Genomic DNA, 21125 nt, shown 5'->3' with positions numbered 1-21125 from the left:
CAAGCTACCGAGAATATCATGCCTGCACGGCAAAGCCTGGCAAGCTACCCACAGCATATTCCATATGCCAAAAACAGTAACAACAATTCTCACAATGGAGATGTTGCAGGTGCCCACTCGAGCAAATTGATGACCAACGGGAGGACAATGCTACAATGCTACATACATATCATATCTATCCAGTATTAGAGGGACCTCAACAGACAACAACCTTTTTGTTATTCTCTTGACTTGAGGGAGTGTTAGCCAAGAAAGGACAAGATAGGAATTGGGTCACAATGTTGGTCTGCAGACCACAATTGAGAAGAGTGCTCTGCTTGGAGTTCACTGCATGGCAGAGAACTCTACTGGTTTCCCTAGCCAGACCTAGTCTGTGATGGTTGGTCAAGCACGGAGCAAACTTCTGGAATCCAAGGATGGGGCCACCAGGCAAACGCAAAGCATGGGAAGTCGAGGGCACTGGTGTGGCAGAAGGTCTGGAGCATGTGGCAGGCTCTGTTGGGAAGGGCCACAGCAGGTGATCACCAGGCCAAGGTGGGGAGCAGTGAGGAGCCCCGCAGAGCCTCACTGCATCCCCTCACTCCCAATCCCTGCCCCCAGTAATAGCCTGGAAAGAGCAGGAGCAGCCAGGCAAGGATGAAGGGGACAAAGGGAGCACTGATCTGAGCTTGCACTTTTGCACTATACTTAATCCTTTTTTTCCCAAGGACCTTTCACCTGGTGAGTAACCCAGACCTTGTGCTGGCAGTATCAATGACCATGGCTAGAAAGCAAGATGGTGGCTATCCAGTTATTGTTCAGGTAAGAGGGCTACCGGCTAACGCATGATCACCACCCCTCATTCAGGTACACTGAGATAGAGTTCCATGCTTCCTTGTTGTGGAGAAAGTAAAAGAATGTTTACTGAGTCCTGGTTTTGAACGTCACTGTTAAATTATTTACAATAGTCTGCCTAGCCTTCAAATTCAGTGTGTTCCTGCAGCTCTTAATTTAGTTGAATCCAACAGATGGTGATTGTGGGCTTGCTGCATGTCAGGAGCTATGCTACTTGCTTAAATGAAATCCAATGCAAGCATGAGAAATCATCTCTCTGGCATTCATGCACCTGACCTGTCTCAGTGGAGGGTGCCTGGGATGAAGTGGGCGAATGGCTGTAAGATGCACTTGCTTTATGTTCAATGCTTGGTAACTTATACGAATCCCCTCCTCTGCCTGACAACTGAAGAAAAAGGGCAGGGTCAGAAACTTCTTCCTGGAGGAGTTGAGCTCATCAGCATTTATTTTATGGGCTCACTTGAAATAACACTTGTAACTTACTTATGCAAGTCTTATATAGTACCCAGATAACTTTTGCAGACTCCAGAGAACTCTGGTTTTATAGAAATTTATTTATTTATTTATTTATTTATTTATTTATTTATTTATTTATTTTTGGCCAGAGACGTGGGAAGTTCTTTTTTCATATTTATCTGTCGTCTTCATTTCATTTTTACCAAGGAGTGTCCTAGACAAATAGCTCCTTTGCTTTTTTGTCTGGGAGAATAAGGAACATCCCCACTCTGCCACTCTGCATTTACTTTCTGTTGTAACCCACACATTGAACATTCTGTGTTGTCGAGCAGAAATATTATTGTCTCCCAATAACATGTTTTATTCTCTGTTTCTAATAGCAACGAGGCAACTTGTTTTGAAGGTCCTGAATTCAAAATTGGGCCAGAGCAATCTGAATAAATATCAAATCTTAATTAAGTCCTCCATCCTGTTGATAAATATGGACTGAAAGTTTATTCTTGGAAGTGCAGTGTCTGTTGACATCCCATTCTTCCCTGTCAGGCGCCTCTTTGGCACAGAACACAGAGAGATAATACCTCATGCAGGTGCAAATTTAGTACCTTAATCAGTTTCATAAAATTATAGATATGGATGTTTCCCCTGAAGGTTCCCATTTTATATGAAATGAGTTTGATCTCAAGGTAATTTGTAATACCTTTCAAGATTTTTCTTTGCTAGTGTCTCATTTTTATTTCTCAAAGCAGTTTATGAGAAAATATTAAACTTCATGTAAAATAATAAAAATGAGACATGTTAGGTTAATGTTACTAGACTCCCCTTCTGTTCTTTGAAATACAGTCTTTGGTTTTACGTACCTCTGAGAGATGCTCTGTTGTCTGACCTATTAAATCAATTCTTAAGACTCATTTATTTTCCTCTTTGCCATCAATCTCTCCTTGCTAAAGTAAGTGTTATTCATTATAAAGTTCCTTGAGGTGTCATGATATGTTCACTTGGAAATAATCTACTGGCTAAATTCTGTTCAATTGAAACTACTCATTTCATTACTTCTAGTTGAGCCAAGTCTTATAATTAAAACAAATATGCCTTTTCTATTGCATATAAAACTAAATGTATTCATATTTTTAAACCTCCTTAATAACCAGTGAAGTGAAAATATCAACAATATACTATTTTTTAATTAAATTAGGATGTTTTTACCAGAGTGTGAGCAAAACAGATTATTTCATAAACTATGGGAGGATGTGTAAACTAGAATAACCTTTTTAGAAGTGAATTTTAATTATAAAATTTTATATAATATTGTAAATTCATTATGATCTTTATAGCAATTCACCTCAAGGAACTTATTCTAAGGAATCTTTTACACAGAGATTTGTTTATATGACATTTTCTTGCTATTTTTTCATAATAAGGAAACTCTTAGAAATAATATACATGTTTAAATGCTGTGAATTTGTAAAATAAATATCTGCAAATGCAAAGGATAAATAAACAAAACAATAATACCTATTTTGTGATTCCAGTTTTTAAAATCAAAGACAGTTTATTAATAAATGTTTTAAATGTATGAATAGCTATTGCTGCATACTTGAATTATGATTATGGCCAAATTATAAACCTTCCTATTTGCTTTCATATTTCATCCTCTTTACTTAGAAATACAAACCACATAACAATGGAACTTCCAATCAAAAGTGGAACTACATAGAAAATAAAAAAGCTTTTGAGGCCTTTCATAGCACTGTACTGGATAAGGAAATCACAGCTGCCAATTATGCTGGTGTTTGTACATCTTCTGTGATTAAAGAAGAAAACATTGATCAACCAGTAAGTGCTCTCTTTCTACTATGAACAACAACAATAAAAAAAATTAGAAGAGGAAATAATTTAATAATATAAGAAAAATTTTAGAAATCATATATTTGCACAAAATAAATATTTTTTGTTAATGAAGCTCTGATAGTGTTGTTTTAATGGCTTCCTATCATTAGCACCACCTTTGATTTATCACCAGTTTGCTACAGCTTGCCTGAGGAAGGACATCAGACATATCTGCTCTCCCATGGGTATGCCTGCCACACCACCTGTAATTAACACTAGTCCAAAAAGCACAGAAAAATACAAAAGATTATTTTTTGTCAATAAAGTGTTTGGTGGAGACTCTAAGGTTTTAAATAGATATTCTTCCATGTCATCTGCAAAGATATTTCATATTCATGTACTTGAAGAATTAACAAGTCAAAAAGAGCATCCTACCCAAAGCATTATTCAGATACAGCATAATTCCCATCAAAACTCCTATGATAATCTTCCAGGACCTAGAAATAAACTCTACTAAAATATCTGTGGCATCATAGAACTCCCCAAATAGCTCTTCTGCAAAAACCAAAGACAGAGGTATTGTATGCCCTGACTTTAAGTTGTACTACAAAGCTATAGTAATCAAAACTTTGTGGTACAAGAATAAACACCAGTGGAACAGAATTGAGAGCCCAGAGATGAACCCTAAGCATGATGTGCAGTTAAATTACGGCAAAGATGCTCTTCAGTAAATGAAACAAGGAAAGCTTCTTCAACAAGTGGTGTGGTGGAAACTGGAGTGATATGCAAAATAATACAGCTGGATCTGTTTCTCACGCCATACACAAAAGTTAATTCAAAGTAGGTATCATCCATAAAGTGCATTGAGAAAGGCATTAATGGAATGCTCATGATGTGGACCTCAGAGGTGTCTTGAATGCTTTAACTATATTGACACTGATAACAAAAACAGAAATAAACAGAGAAACTACATCAAATTAAAAGTTTTTGGGACTGGAGCAATAGAACATCGGGTAGGGCATTTGCTTTGCGCGTGGCCAACCCAGGTTCGATTCCCAGCATCTCATATGGTCCCTTGAGCACTGTCAGAGGCAGTTCCTGAGTACAGAGCCTCCAGGAGTGACCCGTGTGCATCTCCAGGTGTGACCCAAAAAGCAAAAAAAAAAAAGTTTTTACATGAAAAAGAAACCTGAACAAAAATTAAATGACATCTGCTAAATGGGTGAATATGGGTGAATAGTACTCACATATACTACATCAGGTAAGGGACTAATAAATAAGACATAAAGCACACACAATGCTTGACAATAAAAATATCAATAACCCCATCACAAATTGGGAAGAGGAGATAGACACTTCCTTGAACAGGACATACAGATTGGCATATAAAAACATGTTCGTAGTTACTTATTATCAGTGCAATGGAAATCAAATGACAATGAGATATCATCTTGCCCCAGTGAGAATAGCATATAGCAGAAAACACTGAAACCAATCAGTGTTAGCAGGGATATAATGAAATCCCTTTTGTTGTTCAGAATGTTGTCTGGTCAGCCTTTATGAAAACAATATAGAGATGTCTCAAAAGGTACAACTTTCATAGGACCCATATAGAGCTTCTCTATGACCCAGAGATTCCATTTTTGGACAAAAAATTCAATTCAAAAGGATAAATACACACCTATGTTCACTGCAGCACTTACAACAATAGCTTGAGTATGGAAACAATCCAAATTTCCAATTGTAGTTGAATGCATGATGAAGTTTGGGTACATATACATAATGGAATACTGTTTCGCCATAAGAAAATGTAAGATCAGGTGATTTGCTGCAACTTAGATATAAAAGGGGAGCATAATGTTAAACAAAGTAAGTCACAGGGTGGAAAAATATCAGATGATTTTATTCATCTCTGGCATACAAAGAAACAAAACAAGGAAATTGTATTGGACAATGACAAACCTTGGCCTTGGATTATAAAACTGAGATTACCAAACAATGCAAGGAGATAATAGTGGAGAAAGAAGAAGTGGACTAGGAGTTACATAAAGATCTTGGATGTTTTTTAGTGAAAAAAAAATTCTTTGAAATACAAATGATTGTAAGTTACTTGAACTATATTATGTTTTACCAGGCATGGGCTAAGCATGAATATATTCTGATTTCTTCCATTTGTTTGGTTTTTGGGGTTACACTCGGCAGTGCTCAGGGCTTACTCCTGGCTCTGGACTCAGAGATCACTCTTGACAGGGCTCAGTGGACCATATAGAATAGCGGGTATTGAACCCAGGTTGGCTGTATGCAAGGCAAGAGCCCTACCTGCTGTACTATTGCCCCAACCCCTATATTCTAATTTTTCAAGGAAGTGATTCATAAATTTGGGTCTATAATTTTTACTAGTAAGGAATTATATACATATTCCTTTACAAATATCTGAAATATTTATATACTAGTGTGTCTGGCTACCTTGCTTGACCACTGGCCTATAGAAAGTCAAAATATCATAATGTACCCAAAAAACCCTCTAGGGACCTTTCTTGTTTTGTTCCTTGGACATCTCAAAACTGCTCCTTCTTTCCTGTCAAGTCATCATTCCCCTGTTCTAAAGAATAATTCCTGGTTATCCAAATATACCAAATCATTTTTTATATCTCTGGTTTTAACTGTGGTAATCGCCCTTTCTCTACCTCTTCCCCCACCACCACCACCTTGCCCTTTTCTCCTCTCCAAACTCATTCTGCCCCTCTCGGAGAGCCCGGCAAGCTACCGAGAGTATCGAGCCTGCACGGCAGAGCCTGGCAAGCTACCCGTGGCGTATTCGATATGCCAAAAACAGTAGCAATAAGTCTCACAATGAGAGACGTTACTGGTGCCCGCTCGAACAAATCGATGAGCAACAGGGTGACAGTGACTGATAAAGACCATCAAGATCAGTTCAAAAGAAATCAAAGCTTCCACTTCAAAGAAGATACAGTTCAAGCATCAATAAAACTAATGAATGCAGTAAATTGATATACATTAGATATTTAAATCTTCATGCTTATGTATTATGAAAAAAACAATAGTAACTCAGAGATCACCATTAGAGGATGCTCAGACGGCAGTTTGTTACTGCAAAAACTGAGAAATAAAGAAATCAAGCAATTGTTTCTTTTGTGAAAAATACCTCAAGAAAACAAAAGAATGGGCAAAAAATGGAAAGTTTTACTGCATAGAAATATCCCAGAAATAAGTGATGTAAAAAATCAGAATACCATTACTGTAAATATGATAAAATTACTGTATTTAGGCACTGATAATCATTACAAAAGGTGACACAACAGAAAACATATATCCATTGACACAAGTCTATCATTTATAAAATGCTCTTGCTCTAAAAGGTCTAAGTATAACTTAATCAAGTCCTTCACTTTACCCAATAATTAAATGAAAATACTACAGATAATGAGTATTTTTTAAAACTCATTATCATAAAGAGGTTTTTCAATTCTAAAACTCCTGGAGAAAAGTCTACAACAAAGAATCCTAAGAAAGGGAAAGAAAGAAAAGATATACTGAAGAAACAAATTTAAAAGAAATGTAAAAAAAAAAACATAGACTTTTAATTCTGTTTTAAAAATTGCAAGAGAGTATAATATTGAAAGATTATTGAATATTTTATATGGTAAGATATTGTTTTTATTTTTATTTTTAGAAATAAGTATTTAGGAGTGGAATGTTAATGACACCTGAGCTTTACTTCAAAGCAATGCAGTTGAAGGAGGAACATAGGTGAGGTTAAAGATAAGACAATATTAATAATTGAGAGTAATAGCTGAAGCTGGGTGAAGAGGAGGTGGAGTTCATCATACCGTTTTTTTTTTGTGCAGACTAGAAATTTCCTGGTGGTTTTTTAACTCATGTTTTTAGTGAAAGAACAGGGCAAGTGGGATTGTAGAACTGGTGGGGAGTTATGATAAATGGCGGTCTCTGAGCTGAGTTAAAATGATAGTGGCATTAAAGCCCTGATAGACAGTGGAACAACCAGCGCTCCTCCCCCACCCTGAGCATCTCAGAGAGCATCTGGAGGGTCTTTGGAAGAAAAAGTTAACATTTTAACTACCAGAATATCCGTGACCCTTTTATTAGAATATTTTAGAAGCTCTTTGGCAGACTTTTGCTTCACTTGTGCAGGCCTAATACAACTTAGTTAAGTGAAGAATATCAATGGGAGGAGTGTAGCCACATGTGCTTTCCTCTGGACTCATCATAAAATCATACGTGTAGTTTACTTCCTTCCAAAAAATCCATGACGGTCATTTTTTAAATGTTTTTGGGGTTGGGGGGAAGATTGGGGCCACAACCAGCTGAGCTCAGGGACCATATGTGATGCCAGTGATCAAACTAGGGTCAACCATGGGCAAAGTGTGTTATGTCTCCTTGTATTATGTCTCCAGTCCAAAGGTCACATGTTCTTCTGTCATTTTCCTTTCTATAGAAAGTGCTTCCATAAGTCCCAAGAGATAATAAAATGACCCTTTTTAGCAAAGTAAGTCCTTAAATCTGAAAGTCAGGTGGTCTTCTAAAGTTGGTAGCTGAACTTCAGTGCCATTGCCACTTTTAGTGACTGCGTCAGGCACGTGTACTTTTTAGCAGCAATCACGGTAGTCTTACTGCACCTTCACTCTTGATTTCTTGGTCCATACCAGTCTTATTATTTGTTCATTGCATTTAGTGTTCATCTTGTGCCTTTTTGGCATTCTCTTTCTGGGCCCTGTGGAACTGGCTTGCAGTTTGGGGTAAGGAATATGAGTCACATCACTGTATCACTGTCATCCCGTTGTTCGTCAATTTACTCAAGTGGGCACCAGTAACGTCTCTATTCCTCTCAGCCCTGAGATTTTAGCAGCCTCTCCTTACTCATCTTTCCCAATGATTGGAGGCTCTTTCAGGGTCGGGGGAATGAGGCCTATCATTACTGTTTTTGGCATATCGAATACGCCATGGGTATCTTGCCAGGCTCTGCTATGAGGGTGGGATACTCCTGGTAGCTTGCCGGGCTCTCCGAGAGGTATGTATATACTGTCATCCTGTTGATCAATGATTTGCTAGAGCAGGCCCAGTAACATCTCCATTCATCCCAGCCCTGAGATTTTAGCAGCCTCTCTTTACTTGTCTTTCCCGACAGTGCTACATTAGAGGCTCTTCAGGGTCAGGTGAATGAGACCCATAATTGTTAGTGTATTTGGCATATGAATATGCCATGGGGAGCTTGCCAGGCTCTCCTGTGGGGGCAGTAAACTCGGTGGCTTGCCAGGTTCTCCAAGAGGGAGAACTAGTTATCAGATGTTTTATGAGTCACATGGAAAAGTAATATGTTGAATGTATAATGTTGGCACCATATACACCCCTCCCCACAGCCCTATCAGTAGTGGTCCCTGTAGTGAACAATAAATAAATAAAAGTTTCTTGCATTTTAGCAACTTCAGTGAAAAATTTAGACTGTCTAGTCTTTTTAAAACATTCAACATTAATAGTGGAAGTTGAGTATAGGTTATGGTGTCATTCTTTGAACCATATAATCAAGATGTTCTTTGATTTATGCTAATTAAGACACAGCTTCCAAGGTTTTAATAATTATTTGTTCTAACATATTATAATTTGTCATTGCAATAGTCAGATGATACCTTATCTGTTATAAATTAATGTAATTAATCTGACGGGCATAATAATGTATCATTCCTGGGATTGGCAGATTTTTGAAAAATACATCTCTGAGCTGGGGAAACTTTACCTTGTACAAATACTTTGGGTCAGTGGTTAATTCTTAGCCTACATGGAGTTACTGACCTCCTTGACAGTCTCATAATTACCAATGTTCACCCCCTCCAGGTACATATATGACCCAAATACTCTATAAAATTACTGCATTCTTAGACTTTCCAGAAATCCAATATACACACAGGGTAACAACTCCTTCTTTAGGGCCAGGGATGCAGCTCACTAGGAGGACATATGTTTGGTGTGTGTGAGGCATCAGGTTTGATCCAGATACAGCAAAACAGCAAAAAGAATAACAGAAGAAACTCTGTATTTTAACCTAGGCTTGTGTATTTTAGGAAAGCAAAACTAATATCAAGTAAATATTTTGTGCATCAAAATTACATATTCATATCCATATTAGATGCCAAATATGTTGTTAGTGATTTTTAACATACAAAAGCTCATTTAAATGATAAATTTTATGATTAATAAATATATAAATGATAACAGAATATTAATGATTAAAGTAATTTTATAATCAAATTGGCCATATGCATTTAATAATAATGATTGTTCTCAGACCAGTGCCATTGTCATAGACTATATATGAGGCCAAATCAACAAAACAAGTTAGTCATTTCAATGAGAGATTTCATAGGGGAAAAAAATCAAATAAATTGATATTTTGTGTAAATAGAGCTAGCAGCTGACTTACTGGACTTTTAAAATCTGTTTGCATCCTGCAGGCATATCCTAATCCTGGAAGCTACCAAAATATACTGCATTTTTATTTTCATCAGCAGTTTCAGAGATGCATTAACTGTGAATGAATTAACCAAAACTCCAGTTTACATTGTGTACACGCATCATTGCAAAAACAAAACAATTCAGAAACCAGCAAAATGACTGTACCAAGTCATGGGTATTGATTTCTTAATGAATGAAGAATACTTTTTTTGAATGCTTTCAATAATGTCTCCTGTGCAATAAGGAAAATAATTGGCACACAATTCATCATAAAGTACAGCTTTTCTATGCAAATTATTCTATGTATAATATTCATTTGAATCTACCTGAGAGTGGATAGTTTAATTTTCTGTCTTCCAGTAATTTGTAGGAAAAATGGAAATCATATGTGCATATATAGACAAATCCACATTAGAATTTAAGAATTATATTTCCAAAAGTACTATCTGAATATTGGCTTTGAATTCAGATAGTTTTACATACTTAAAGGGCAGAGTTTAAATGATGTGACAAATGTGAAAAATCCAAGGCCTTGGAATCAGAAGTCACATTCATTTTTATAGCCCTGCCAATATACCATTTGGGTTGAGAGTATATGAAAATTTCCCTTTGAGCTTTTGCTATCTTAGCTGTAATTTGAGAATCACTGTGTCAATGTCATCCCGTTGCTCATCGATTTGCTCAAGCAGGCACCAGTAACGTCTCCATTTTGAGACTTGTTGTTACTGTTTTTGGCATATTGAATACACCACGGGTAGCTTGCCAGGCTCTGCCGAGTGGATGAGATACTCTCGGTAGCTTGCCGGGCTCTCCAAGAGGGGCGCAGGAATCGAACTTGGGTCAGCTGTGTGCAAGGCGAATGCCCCACCACTGTGCTATCGCTCCAGCACCCCCTCCAAAAAAAACACCAAAATTTAAAGGATGTAGAACACTTGAAAAAAAGATTCTGGGAATCTAATGTATAGTATCATGATTGCACTTAAAAATACTTTAGGTAAAATATTTTAAGTGCAATTTGTGAATAATAATATTAAATTTGGCTGTTTAATAACTTTTTGTTTTTTGAGTAACAAAGCAAATTCAAGATTTTCTACATCACTGCCTACAATTTTATGGAAAATATGGGACATTTATGAAAATGTTCATGTCAATACATTAGTAAAGAGAATACTCCTATGGATTCTCATATACTCATTCAAATTCAACTGTAACCAAGGATTAGCAACATTGACCATTTCCAGGCATAGTGTCATTTTCACTCCAAACTTGTACATATACTGCTAATATTTTTCTTACACAATAATTCTGCCTTTATTACATCTAACAAATCAACAGTAATTCATTGATCCAGTTCTCTGTATATTGTCATTTGATGGAGTGGGGTAGCACATCACTAGTGATCAAGAAGGCTCCTGAGATGTTGTATGTCACTGGGATTGGAACCAGGGTTGGTCGCCAGCAAGACAAGGGTCTTACCAGCTGTACTATAATCTTTAGCTCTCCAGTGCTTTGTTCTTAAACAGGGACCCAAGTGACTATAACCAACTCCTACATTAATTTTTTTTTCCCCAGTGACTTTTTATCCAGCATTTTTTTTGGTGAACTTTAAGTTAATAATTTCATTAAGAGTTTACCAGAAGTCAGTTTTTTTCTAATTCTGCCATATCATCTTCACATTTATTAGCTGAAAGTTTAATGTAAGGGAAAATTTTGCTTCTGAAACTAGGTATTTGACAACCAAAAAATATATGACTTTCAGGGATGGCAGGATATCATGAGCTGGGGGAGAAGGCAGCTGGAAGAGAAGGGATCACTAAGTCAATGATGGTTGGAGGGATAATTCCAGATGGGAGAAGTGTGCTGAAACTAAATAAAGGAGCAAATGTATCAGTATCAGTATCAGTATTACAAACCATAATTCCCCAAAGTAAAGAGAGAGTATGGGGGAAATTGTCTGCCATAGAGGCAGGGGGAAGGGTGGGATGGGGAGGGATACTAAGGACATTGGTGGTGGAAAATGTGCACTGGTGTAGGGATGGGTGTTCAATCATTGTATGACTGAAACTCAAACATGAAAACTCTGTAACTCTATCTCGCAGTGATTCAATTTTTTTGAAAAAGGAAAAAATAAGGGATGACAGGATAGCTACTTAATATTTTTTATGCATTTCACTTATCTATTATGATTTTACAGACCAACTAGAAACAGTAGCTTTAATTAATGATCTTTTTTCTCCACCTCCTTACCTCTTCACCCCTCTTTGTGAGTAAGCAGTTTGGGGTGTAATGGTGAACAGAGTCACCCACCCATGTCTGAAGGTTGGCAGGACCTTGGTTCCCTTCCAAGCATCTCAAGTGGACTGGCTTAAGACTGTTCCCATTATGGTCTCAGGGTTTTAAGTACAACCAAAAAAGTAAAAGCTTCATTGTGCCAACATTCTCTGGCTTCTTGCATACATTAGTGTATAGGCAAGTCTTATGGTCTTGCCCAGAGTCAGGAAAGGAGAAACTTCTTTTTTTTTTTTAAATAACAATTTTATTTTATTAAATCACCGTGTGGAAGATTACAATGCTTTCAGGCTTATACAATGCTGAAACAACCATCCCTTCACCAGTGCCCATATACCACCACCAAAAAAAAAAAACCAAAAAAAAACCACACAGTACACCTTCCATCCCACCCCCCCACCCCCTACCTTGTAACTGATAAGTTTCATTTTACATTCTGTTTACTTTGGTTACAGTCAATATTTCAACACAGACCTCACTATTGTTGTTAGGAGTACCCCACTAGATTCAGACCTACTGTGAAAACAAATAAGGTCGCATGGCCACAGTAGCGGTCACGCGGTTTTGAATTTCTGTACTTTAACACTAAGTCCAGGGAGATTTCTTCCAGATATTGGAGCATTGCAGGCTTGAAAACCCAATCTGTGGTCATCTTAATATGGCAGACACCGCGCCCTTCATCCCCGGAGAGAAAGAGGCGAGAGAGAGAAATACCTTTCCCCTCCTGGGCGGGCACGGGGCCGAGGTTTAAGAGAGGCCGCACACGCGTGCGGCCCCTGGGATCACATCTTGGCGGTGGGAGGGGCCGGTGCCTCCCACCTTCCCAAGAGCACCCTCGTGTCCTTTTGCTGCAGTTTTTGTCGTAAATCCCATCTGTGGTCGTCTTAATATGGCAGACACCGCGCCCTTCATCCCCAGAGAGAAAGAGGCGAGAGAGAGAAATACCTTTCCCCTCCTGGGCGGGCACAGGGCCGAGGCTTAGTTCTCAGGCTGGAGACATTCTGCGAGGAGTTGCCCATGCCGAAAGAGGTTTTGCTGGGTCTGGATTCACGCTTGTGCAGCTGCGGAGAGGCCGCACACGTGCGCGGCCCCAGGGATCACATCTCGGTGGTGGGAGGGGCCGGTGCCTGAAAGGAGAAACTTCTTTGCTTGATTGAAGAAGTAGCAATGTCACTTTTCAAAAAGGAATCCAAATAAGAGTTGGAGGTTTATACTGTGCTCATCTTTGTAAACACTCTGCCACACTCTCTAACGGCTAATTTCCACTTATGAATTGGTGCCAGTTTACTTTGTGGAATAGGCTATAAGGTATGGTTTTCACTGTCAAGTTCTCTACCATGGTATGAGATGTAATTTTGTTTCCATATATTTGTTGGTTTTGCTGTTATTACTTTTACAATATCTTCAGCACCGTTATGAACTCCTAGGAGTTTATGTATTCAAACATGTTCAAAGAATTTCAGGTTTATTCTTTTTGTTATTACAAAGCAGTCCCATTTGGCCAGTGAAGATGACTTCATGTTGATTCTTCAATCTTTTTAAACTTAGTTTCTATAATCTTGGATGGGATGGCTCTGTCTCTTTCTGGACACCACAATGCACCCTTTGCTTATCTTGATATTTCTTGTATCAAATCCAGAACTGGCAATTCCTATTAAAAATTCAACTGTGGATGCAAGCAAACCTCAATGGTATTGAACTGTCATTGCCTCTAAGCTTTTTCAAGTCAATGGAATTTGAAGATATGTTTTTATAAAATTAGTAGACAACAAAATAATGCACTCACGTTAAGATTTTAAATTTGGCATTCAGGACTTCTGAAAGTGCTTTATTTTTATTGCAGACTGTTCCACCAAAATGCTATCATAATTGAGGTGTGTTTGTATAAAAACATCTTTGTCCCTCTTTTTAGGGATACTACTTTCTTTCAACTACTGCTGGAAAGAAAAAAATAATGCTCTGTTTGGCTTGTGCACAATTCGCAAGAGCAGAGAAGGGACTAAAACCGTTACCTCCAGGGGTGTCATTCCTCTGTGCCTCCGGTTTCAGGACCCAGAAGACCTTCTCAAGAGGGCCTTTTAAGGCTATCAGTGTGGCCAAGGTGCGTAGTCATCTGAGCTGTGCTTATGGAAAACTCTGCTTATATGGCAACAGTTAGGAAACTTTGGTGCATTATCTGCCTTTCGTTCAACTTCATTTCCACTCATCCTATCCATCTTCCTCTCAGTCACCCTCACCTCTCCTTCCACCTGCGTTGATTTCCTTTTCCCTGTTGTAATTTAAAAAAGACTTTGCCTACTAATGGTTTGATATGCTCTTTGAAGTTAATCGGGCACTCTATGGATTTAATCATCAACTGCTGATTCTACTTTCAAAAACCTTCTCTCTCAGTTGCTTTTGAAAAAAAAAGGTAACTTTTTGAAAAGAAAGTAGCTGCTAACCTTTACTTGATGGAGTGGATTTTTTTTTTGCTACTTGCAAAGGGTAAACTCTTTGAGGAGTTCTGAACATTTAGGCAGATTTAACATACTGTTGGTAACGGCTATTGAAGTGGGCTGCCTGAATCGTTCATCCATGTCTAATACTGTTTATAACTCATAGAGAAACAAATAATCTCTCAGCTGCCTTCCTATTGTAAATATGTGACCCAAAGTGTGTTAATTAAAGTTTTAAGAAAAAGTAGTTTGCCAAGGGAGTTGGGGACCTGGAGATTAGTGGAGGGTCACCGACACTGAGGTGAGTGTGGGGCTGGAACATTGTAGGCCTGAAACTCGATCATTAATAGTGTTATAAATTGCAGAGCCTGAATAAAAACTGGGCAAAAATAAAGACAGCACCATTGCAAAATCCTTTTCTTCAGGCTTCAAGTGAGAGGCGCTAAAGAGAACTTACACAGATGTATAGAAAAAGGAGTGATCCTAAAGGGGTAGGGGAACCGTCCCATGGGGTGCGTTTTTCAGGTTCTGCCTGCCCCATTCTCAGACCACTCACCTCTCTCTTAAACCTGATACTTGGCAGTTCAGACGGTGGCAGGGATTGTTCCGGGTAGTAACAGGCTGTACTAGATGTCCCTGAAGCAATGTCTCTGAAGGAGAAAGAAGTCAGGCCTGCTGTCACCGGAAGGCACTTGGCTTTCCTTCAGTGACCGTGGCGTGGGGGAGAGGTGGTGCTCAGCGGATTGGAAGCACACCCATTGCCACGGTATCTCAGAGCATCTTCCTCAGGGCAGCAGCCTGAGGAAGGATAGAAAGGGGAAGCACAGCATGAAGCTCCCTGCTCTCATGACCACGTGCTTAAGACCAGCTCCCTTTCTGTTCTATGTCTGTCCCCACCTGGTCGCCTCATCCTCAGGTCAGAAAGGTAAAAGATGATCTACACTGCTAGAGTCCAAACCCAGAATCTCTGACCCTGGCTTTCTTCTTCCTCATCTCCTGTAATAGGAGACGCTAGAAAAGAGAAGGCGAGGAATGCAAAGCCTAGAGGCCCAAAGTGACTCCAGACAGGGCCGGGGAGAGAATGAGGGATTCTGACCCAACAGCCATCCACCACAGCCTCTGATACCTACAGTACATGAAGGGAGCCGTGCAAAATGTCTCACTCAACTGTGCTCCAATAATCCAATTAAAAATGTTCAAATAGTTCTATTTTATTTTTCTTAAATCAGGCTGATTTATCTTCTCATGAGGCTGAGAAAACACTAAGCTATTATGAGGAACTACTGTTATCTTTACGGATGAAGACCTGCACGCGAACTGTGACGCAGAGTGGCATGGCAGCTACGCACCAGAAGGCGGTGAAAATAATGGCTTACAGAAATGGAGATGGATATCGAAACGGGAAGTTAATTGTGGCTAGAACATTCCCCATGGTAAGTGGCCAGTCACTTAAATGCTTCTTGCATTCTCAGAGATAATGATAACGGTGATTCTTCTGACAAGAAAAGAGCAGTGGACTGAGCTAATGTTCCTCTCCGGTCTCCCTGATTTGTGCTGACAAGATCTGAATCTTTGTTTTCTTGGGGTAGTCAACTTGAATGTGTTTCTTTTGATATGGACTTAGAAAAAGGAGGAAGCAGAATATGGTTTTTAGATTGGCTCCAGGGCAAAGATATATAAAAGCAGAGGGAAAACAGGGCTAAAAAGCCAGCCTTCTCTTTGTGGTAAAATATGCCATTGTGTCTCCCTTTCCATTCCAGATTCAAGTTGTGGGCTGTCTCAGTATTCTAAGAGATGTCATCTCATTGGTAATCTGGGCTATCTGAGTGCTCATTGGTTGACAGGATTTCACTTCCACTTTGAAGAAGCAGGAGAATTTGCTGGGAGGAATATGTGGTCTAAGTTATAGACAATTCAGAAAGAGAGGGACAGACATAGAGGGACTGCACTCATTTGTGGAGTGTGGGGTAGCATCACATGACGCTGACACCCAAGGACGGTAGATACAAGGGCCAGAGGGGTTGCCCCGTAGCTGGAAGACTGCTTCATGAGTGGAGGGGAGAAGGCAGATGGAATAGAGAAGGGATCATTAGGAAATGATGGGTGGAGGAAACAGTTGGGATGGGAAATGCATGCCAAAAGTAGATAATGGACCAAACATGATGACCTCTCAGTGTCTGTGTTGCAAGCTATAATGCCCAAAAGTAGAGAGAGAGTATGAGGAATATTTTCTGCCTTAGAGGCAGGGGGAGGGTGGGAAAGGGGAGGTAAACCCGGGAAATTGGTGGTGGGGAATGTGCACTGGTGGAGGGATGGGTGTTTGATCATTGTGAGACTGTAACCCAAACATGAAAGTTTGTAACTATCTCATGGTGATTCAATAAAATTTAAAAAAAAAAACATTTTTAAGTCCTAAAAAAATAAATAAATAAGTTATAGACTATTTCCTCATAGTCTCCAGAAGAGCAGAGACCCTCAAAGGCCCAGTTCAGTCCTTCCATCACTTGATGGTTGCCTTAGCAATCCAATCTGGTCAGTGTTTTAACGACATACTTTACAGCAGTGTAATGTACAAAACGAATAGATTCTGGAGATGTTCTTGTAAGCATTTGTGCTCATTTATTTACCTCTTTGGTTAACTATAAATAGATTTTTTAAAATATTGTATTATTTTCCATAGACTAAGAAAAGCACAAAAATGAGCAAATCCAGGATTCACCCTGAGATCCCACAGCTGATTTTTATAGTCTAGGGCAAAATATTAATCTTTCAGCCTGTTTTCCTGTGTACATAATGGAAATGTTAATAGTGCCAGTTCTAGTTTTAAAAAATATCCAGCTACTCATTTATTTTAAAGCAGATCATCATTATGAAATATTACAATACTTTTATATCTTACAAAAAAGAAAAATTGAAGTGAATTTCTAGTTTGGGCATTTCTCAAGAAATCCTCTGGTAATAAATTGTATGAAAATATGTCAGCAGCTGTGTTAATTTCTGGAGATGAGATTTCACTACCAGATTGAACTCATGTTGTGAGAATAGGTAGGATAACCAAATATCAAAAATTGTCTCCAAATAAGTTGACAGTTATTCAACTTTCAATTTTCTTTCATTAAAGGATTAACTTGGATTTCTAAAATAAGAAGTTCTTTATGTTTATTCCCAGTTCTGCCACAGTTCCCTCTCAATTCCTGATAGTCTGTGTTCTCTAGCTTCTTACAGAATGTACGAAACAACTTGGTCTTGCTAGAACAGCCTCCAGAATATATACCAAAGATGGAACCGTGGTCCTTTCTTTGCGTGACTTGGTTCTTTGGGCTCTAGATGCATCATTCATTCAGAACAATTCTGAGGAACAAAAAATACGTGCAGCCACTATTGGAACAAAAGAGAGAGCCTCTAGCAGTATGGAAGGTTGGTTACATTATAAACATTCAGTTGATTCTACTTATGCTTGCTCATAATAAAATTACATGTAATGCTTTCATTTAGTTTCCTTTTTTAGTAAGAATTTAAGATCATAGAAAGTTACCTTACTTGATAATTCTGAGAATATAAATGAGATTCATGCAATTTTTTTTGGGGGGGGCAGGGGTTGGGAGGCAGAGGATTCACCACGTAGTGATCAGGAATGGTAGCAGTGGGGGATCTCTTAGAAAATCTTAGCCAGCTGGACTAGCAGTTCAGTGCAAAGACCTGAGATATTTAGAGAACCCTGTGGTGCCAGGGATTGAACCAAGGTTGGTTACAAACAAAGCTAGCATCTTAGCTATCTCTTCTGCCCCCCACATATTATTTTAGCTTGAAAAATAAGAGGAATATTTTTAAAAATAAATTTTGAATATAAAGACAATGAATGAATTACTTAGAATTTATAAAGCATATTTTTCAGCTTAACTACTTTATGAAACATCAGAGACTTTTGCACTCAAAGTCAGAACCAACTGGAGGTCACTTAAGAAAGTGGGACACGGTCATTGTAAATGTCTTCTTACCGCTTGAAGAGAGAGTACCCTTTCATATCATTTCCCCTCCAACTAATGTTTGTGGCTGCTCATCTTTGCTGCCTTTGTATGCTCACAGAAGCTCCAAAAGAAGTTCTCTCTTACCACTTAGTTTTACAGTTTTTTGTTTCTATCATTGTGATTTATATCAGCTCATGAGCACATTGATGGCAAGGGAAGTGTCCCCAGTTGCTCCTCACTAAGGGAAGAGTCTTGGTAGTAATGATCCAGAAGTCTTCTCAAGTTTCCATTGATTCTGTGTTGACTGTATTAATTTTGATGTTAAGAACTTGAATTTTGGAATAAGAATAGCAGGATTCAAATCTGAGTTCCGTTACTTGCTAGCTGAATGATCTTGGGCAAGTTATTTAGACTCTCTGTACCTCACTTTCTTCTTTGTGATGTAAGGAGATTAGTAGTCATTAATTGAAGCCTTTCAGAAGACCAAATGAATAAATTTATATTAATGTGAATACTCATGTGAAAATATTTACTTATTTGATCATATTTGATCTTTTGATCATATGATCATTTGATCATACATAAATATTGTTTTCATAAATATGACACCATTTATTGAAGACTGCTTTCTCCATTTTGTACTCTTGATTCCTTTATCATAGTTAACTACAATACTCAGTTCTATTCTATTGATTTAATAGTATTACAATTTACAATTTAATGAGAATTCTCAATTCTATTGATTTGTGTTGTATTTTTATTTCAATACTATATTGTTTTAATTATTGTATGTTTGTAATAAAGCTTGAAGTTACGGGGCATGATGTCATCTTTATTTCTCTTCTGCCTTGGTATTACTTTAGCTATTGTGGATCTTTCTGGTGAAAATAATATTTCTATTTGTTTAAAAAAAGTAATTGATATTTTGATAGGGATTTCATTGAATTTAATCATATTGAATCACATAATGCTTTGTGTGGAATGGTCATTTTTACAATGTTAAATTTTTGCAATTCATGTGTGAAATACCTTTCCATACCTACATACTTTCTATTTATTTTAACAATAATCTGTAGCTTTTGATTTAGAAATCTTTCACCTTTCTTAAGTTATTCCTAGGTATTTCATACTTTTTAATGAAATTCTAAATGAGATTTTTTATTTATTTTTTATTTGTTGTTTATATAGAGAAATGCAGCAAATTTTTATATATACTATATTGGTTTATTAGTTGTAGTAGATTTTTAGTGGAAACTTTAGGGTCTTATAAACATTATATTCTACTCAGAAATAGAAATTTTTCTTCTCTTTTATGTCTGAGCTCTTTTGTTTCCTTCTCTTGCCTGTTTTCTATCACTTCCAATTGCATAGCATTTCCATTGTTATGTAAGTATAACATATAACAGTAGTGATAGTATGTTTCTGGTCAAGTCTTAGTGGAAAAGCTTTCCATTTCCCCATTGAGTATGTTAATAGTGTTTTGTCACATAAGGCCCTCACTATTTTGAGTTATATTCCATTATCTCCATTTTAGTAAGAATATTTTTAGCGAGAATATTTTTATCAAAAACATTTACTGAGGGGCTGGAGCGATAGCACAGCAGGTAGGGCGTTTGCCTTGCACGCAGCCTACCCGGGTTCTAATCCCAGCATCCCATGAGCACCGCCAGGGGTAATTCCTGAGTGAAGAGCCAGGAGTAACCCCTGTGCATCGCCGGGTGTGACCCAAAAACAAAAAAAACAAAACAAAACAAAAAAAAACAACAAAAAAACATTTACTGAGATGAACATGACAATGTGATTTTTTGTCTTTCTTTTTTTTGGAAGGATTTTGTTCCTTTTGGTCTGGATTTTATGCATTGATTTTCATATGTTGAACCATTTTTGCATTCCTTGAATGAACCGTACTTGGTCATGTTGCATGATCCCGTTAATATATTGTTAGAGTTAGTTCACTAAGAGTTTCTTTTTTATCTATGTTCGTTAGGAGCGTATTCTAATGAATTTTTTCTTTTTTTTCTTTGAATGTGCCCATGAGATAAATAATATAAATATTATTATTCATGTAAAGATGAGATTGCTGAAGCACTTGAGCCTATTTCTTTCAACTACTAAACTTTAGACTTGGGCCCTTCCTATACTCTCCTCAATAATATGACTTTTACATATCTTTATTTTAACAATAATCTGTACATGTATCAAACTACATGTTTTTGTAATCCACTTCAAACTTCTCTCAGTACTAGATTAAATGTAGGAAAGAAATAAAAATCTGCACTTAAGCTCAGAGTAGTTTACATTCTTTGAATGGACATGAAGTTTCAGGTTATATTTATGTGTTGGCATCTGGGTTTGTAGCACCATTTAAATCAAGTCTTTAAGAAATGAAATATTTTGAATAAACACATGAATTCAGTAAGATAATTTACTCATTATTTATTGAGCAATGGTAAATATGTCATTTATTTCCCAGAAAACCTGAAAATGAAAGCGAAGAGTACATTATTTCCAAAGTTTGCGACATCTGATAGTTTTGTTGGTATCGATAAGTCTTTGCTCACTCTTATTCTCAGAAATCCTATTGCCATCTGGGTATCTTGTGGTGAACCATTCATATCTCCAAATGGTAAGGCATTTGTTTTTTATTTTCAAACAATTGTATAAAAGAAAATAATGAATTATATGTCAGCCAAAGAAAATGAATTAAATGCATATGATGTCAACCTAATAACAACTTGTATTTGCAAAGTACAAGAAGTCCATCAACTTACGTGTGCACAGGATAGTTACTACTTATTCACCTGCAATTTTTCTTACTAGAATGGAG

The 21125-nt window shown here is 37.6% G+C and overlaps 1 protein-coding gene across 1 annotated transcript in view; it reads left to right on the top strand.

The window, feature by feature from the left end:
* DCDC1 (doublecortin domain containing 1) overlaps nt 1–21125 on the top strand; it is a 440548-nt gene that overhangs the window by 394890 nt on the left and 24533 nt on the right. Inside the window, exons 28-33 of the mRNA XM_055142558.1 lie at nt 708–801; nt 2953–3123; nt 13808–13996; nt 15560–15763; nt 17546–17747; nt 20772–20924. Coding sequence (XP_054998533.1) covers nt 708–801; nt 2953–3123; nt 13808–13996; nt 15560–15763; nt 17546–17747; nt 20772–20924 — 1013 coding nt within the window. The remainder of the gene's footprint in view (nt 1–707; nt 802–2952; nt 3124–13807; nt 13997–15559; nt 15764–17545; nt 17748–20771; nt 20925–21125) is intronic.

Source organism: Sorex araneus, chromosome 6 (genome assembly GCF_027595985.1).
Source record: "Sorex araneus isolate mSorAra2 chromosome 6, mSorAra2.pri, whole genome shotgun sequence".
Taxonomy (NCBI): domain Eukaryota; kingdom Metazoa; phylum Chordata; class Mammalia; order Eulipotyphla; family Soricidae; genus Sorex; species Sorex araneus.
Note: the sequence above shows the minus strand (reverse complement) of the source record. Positions and strands in the feature narration are given on the sequence as shown.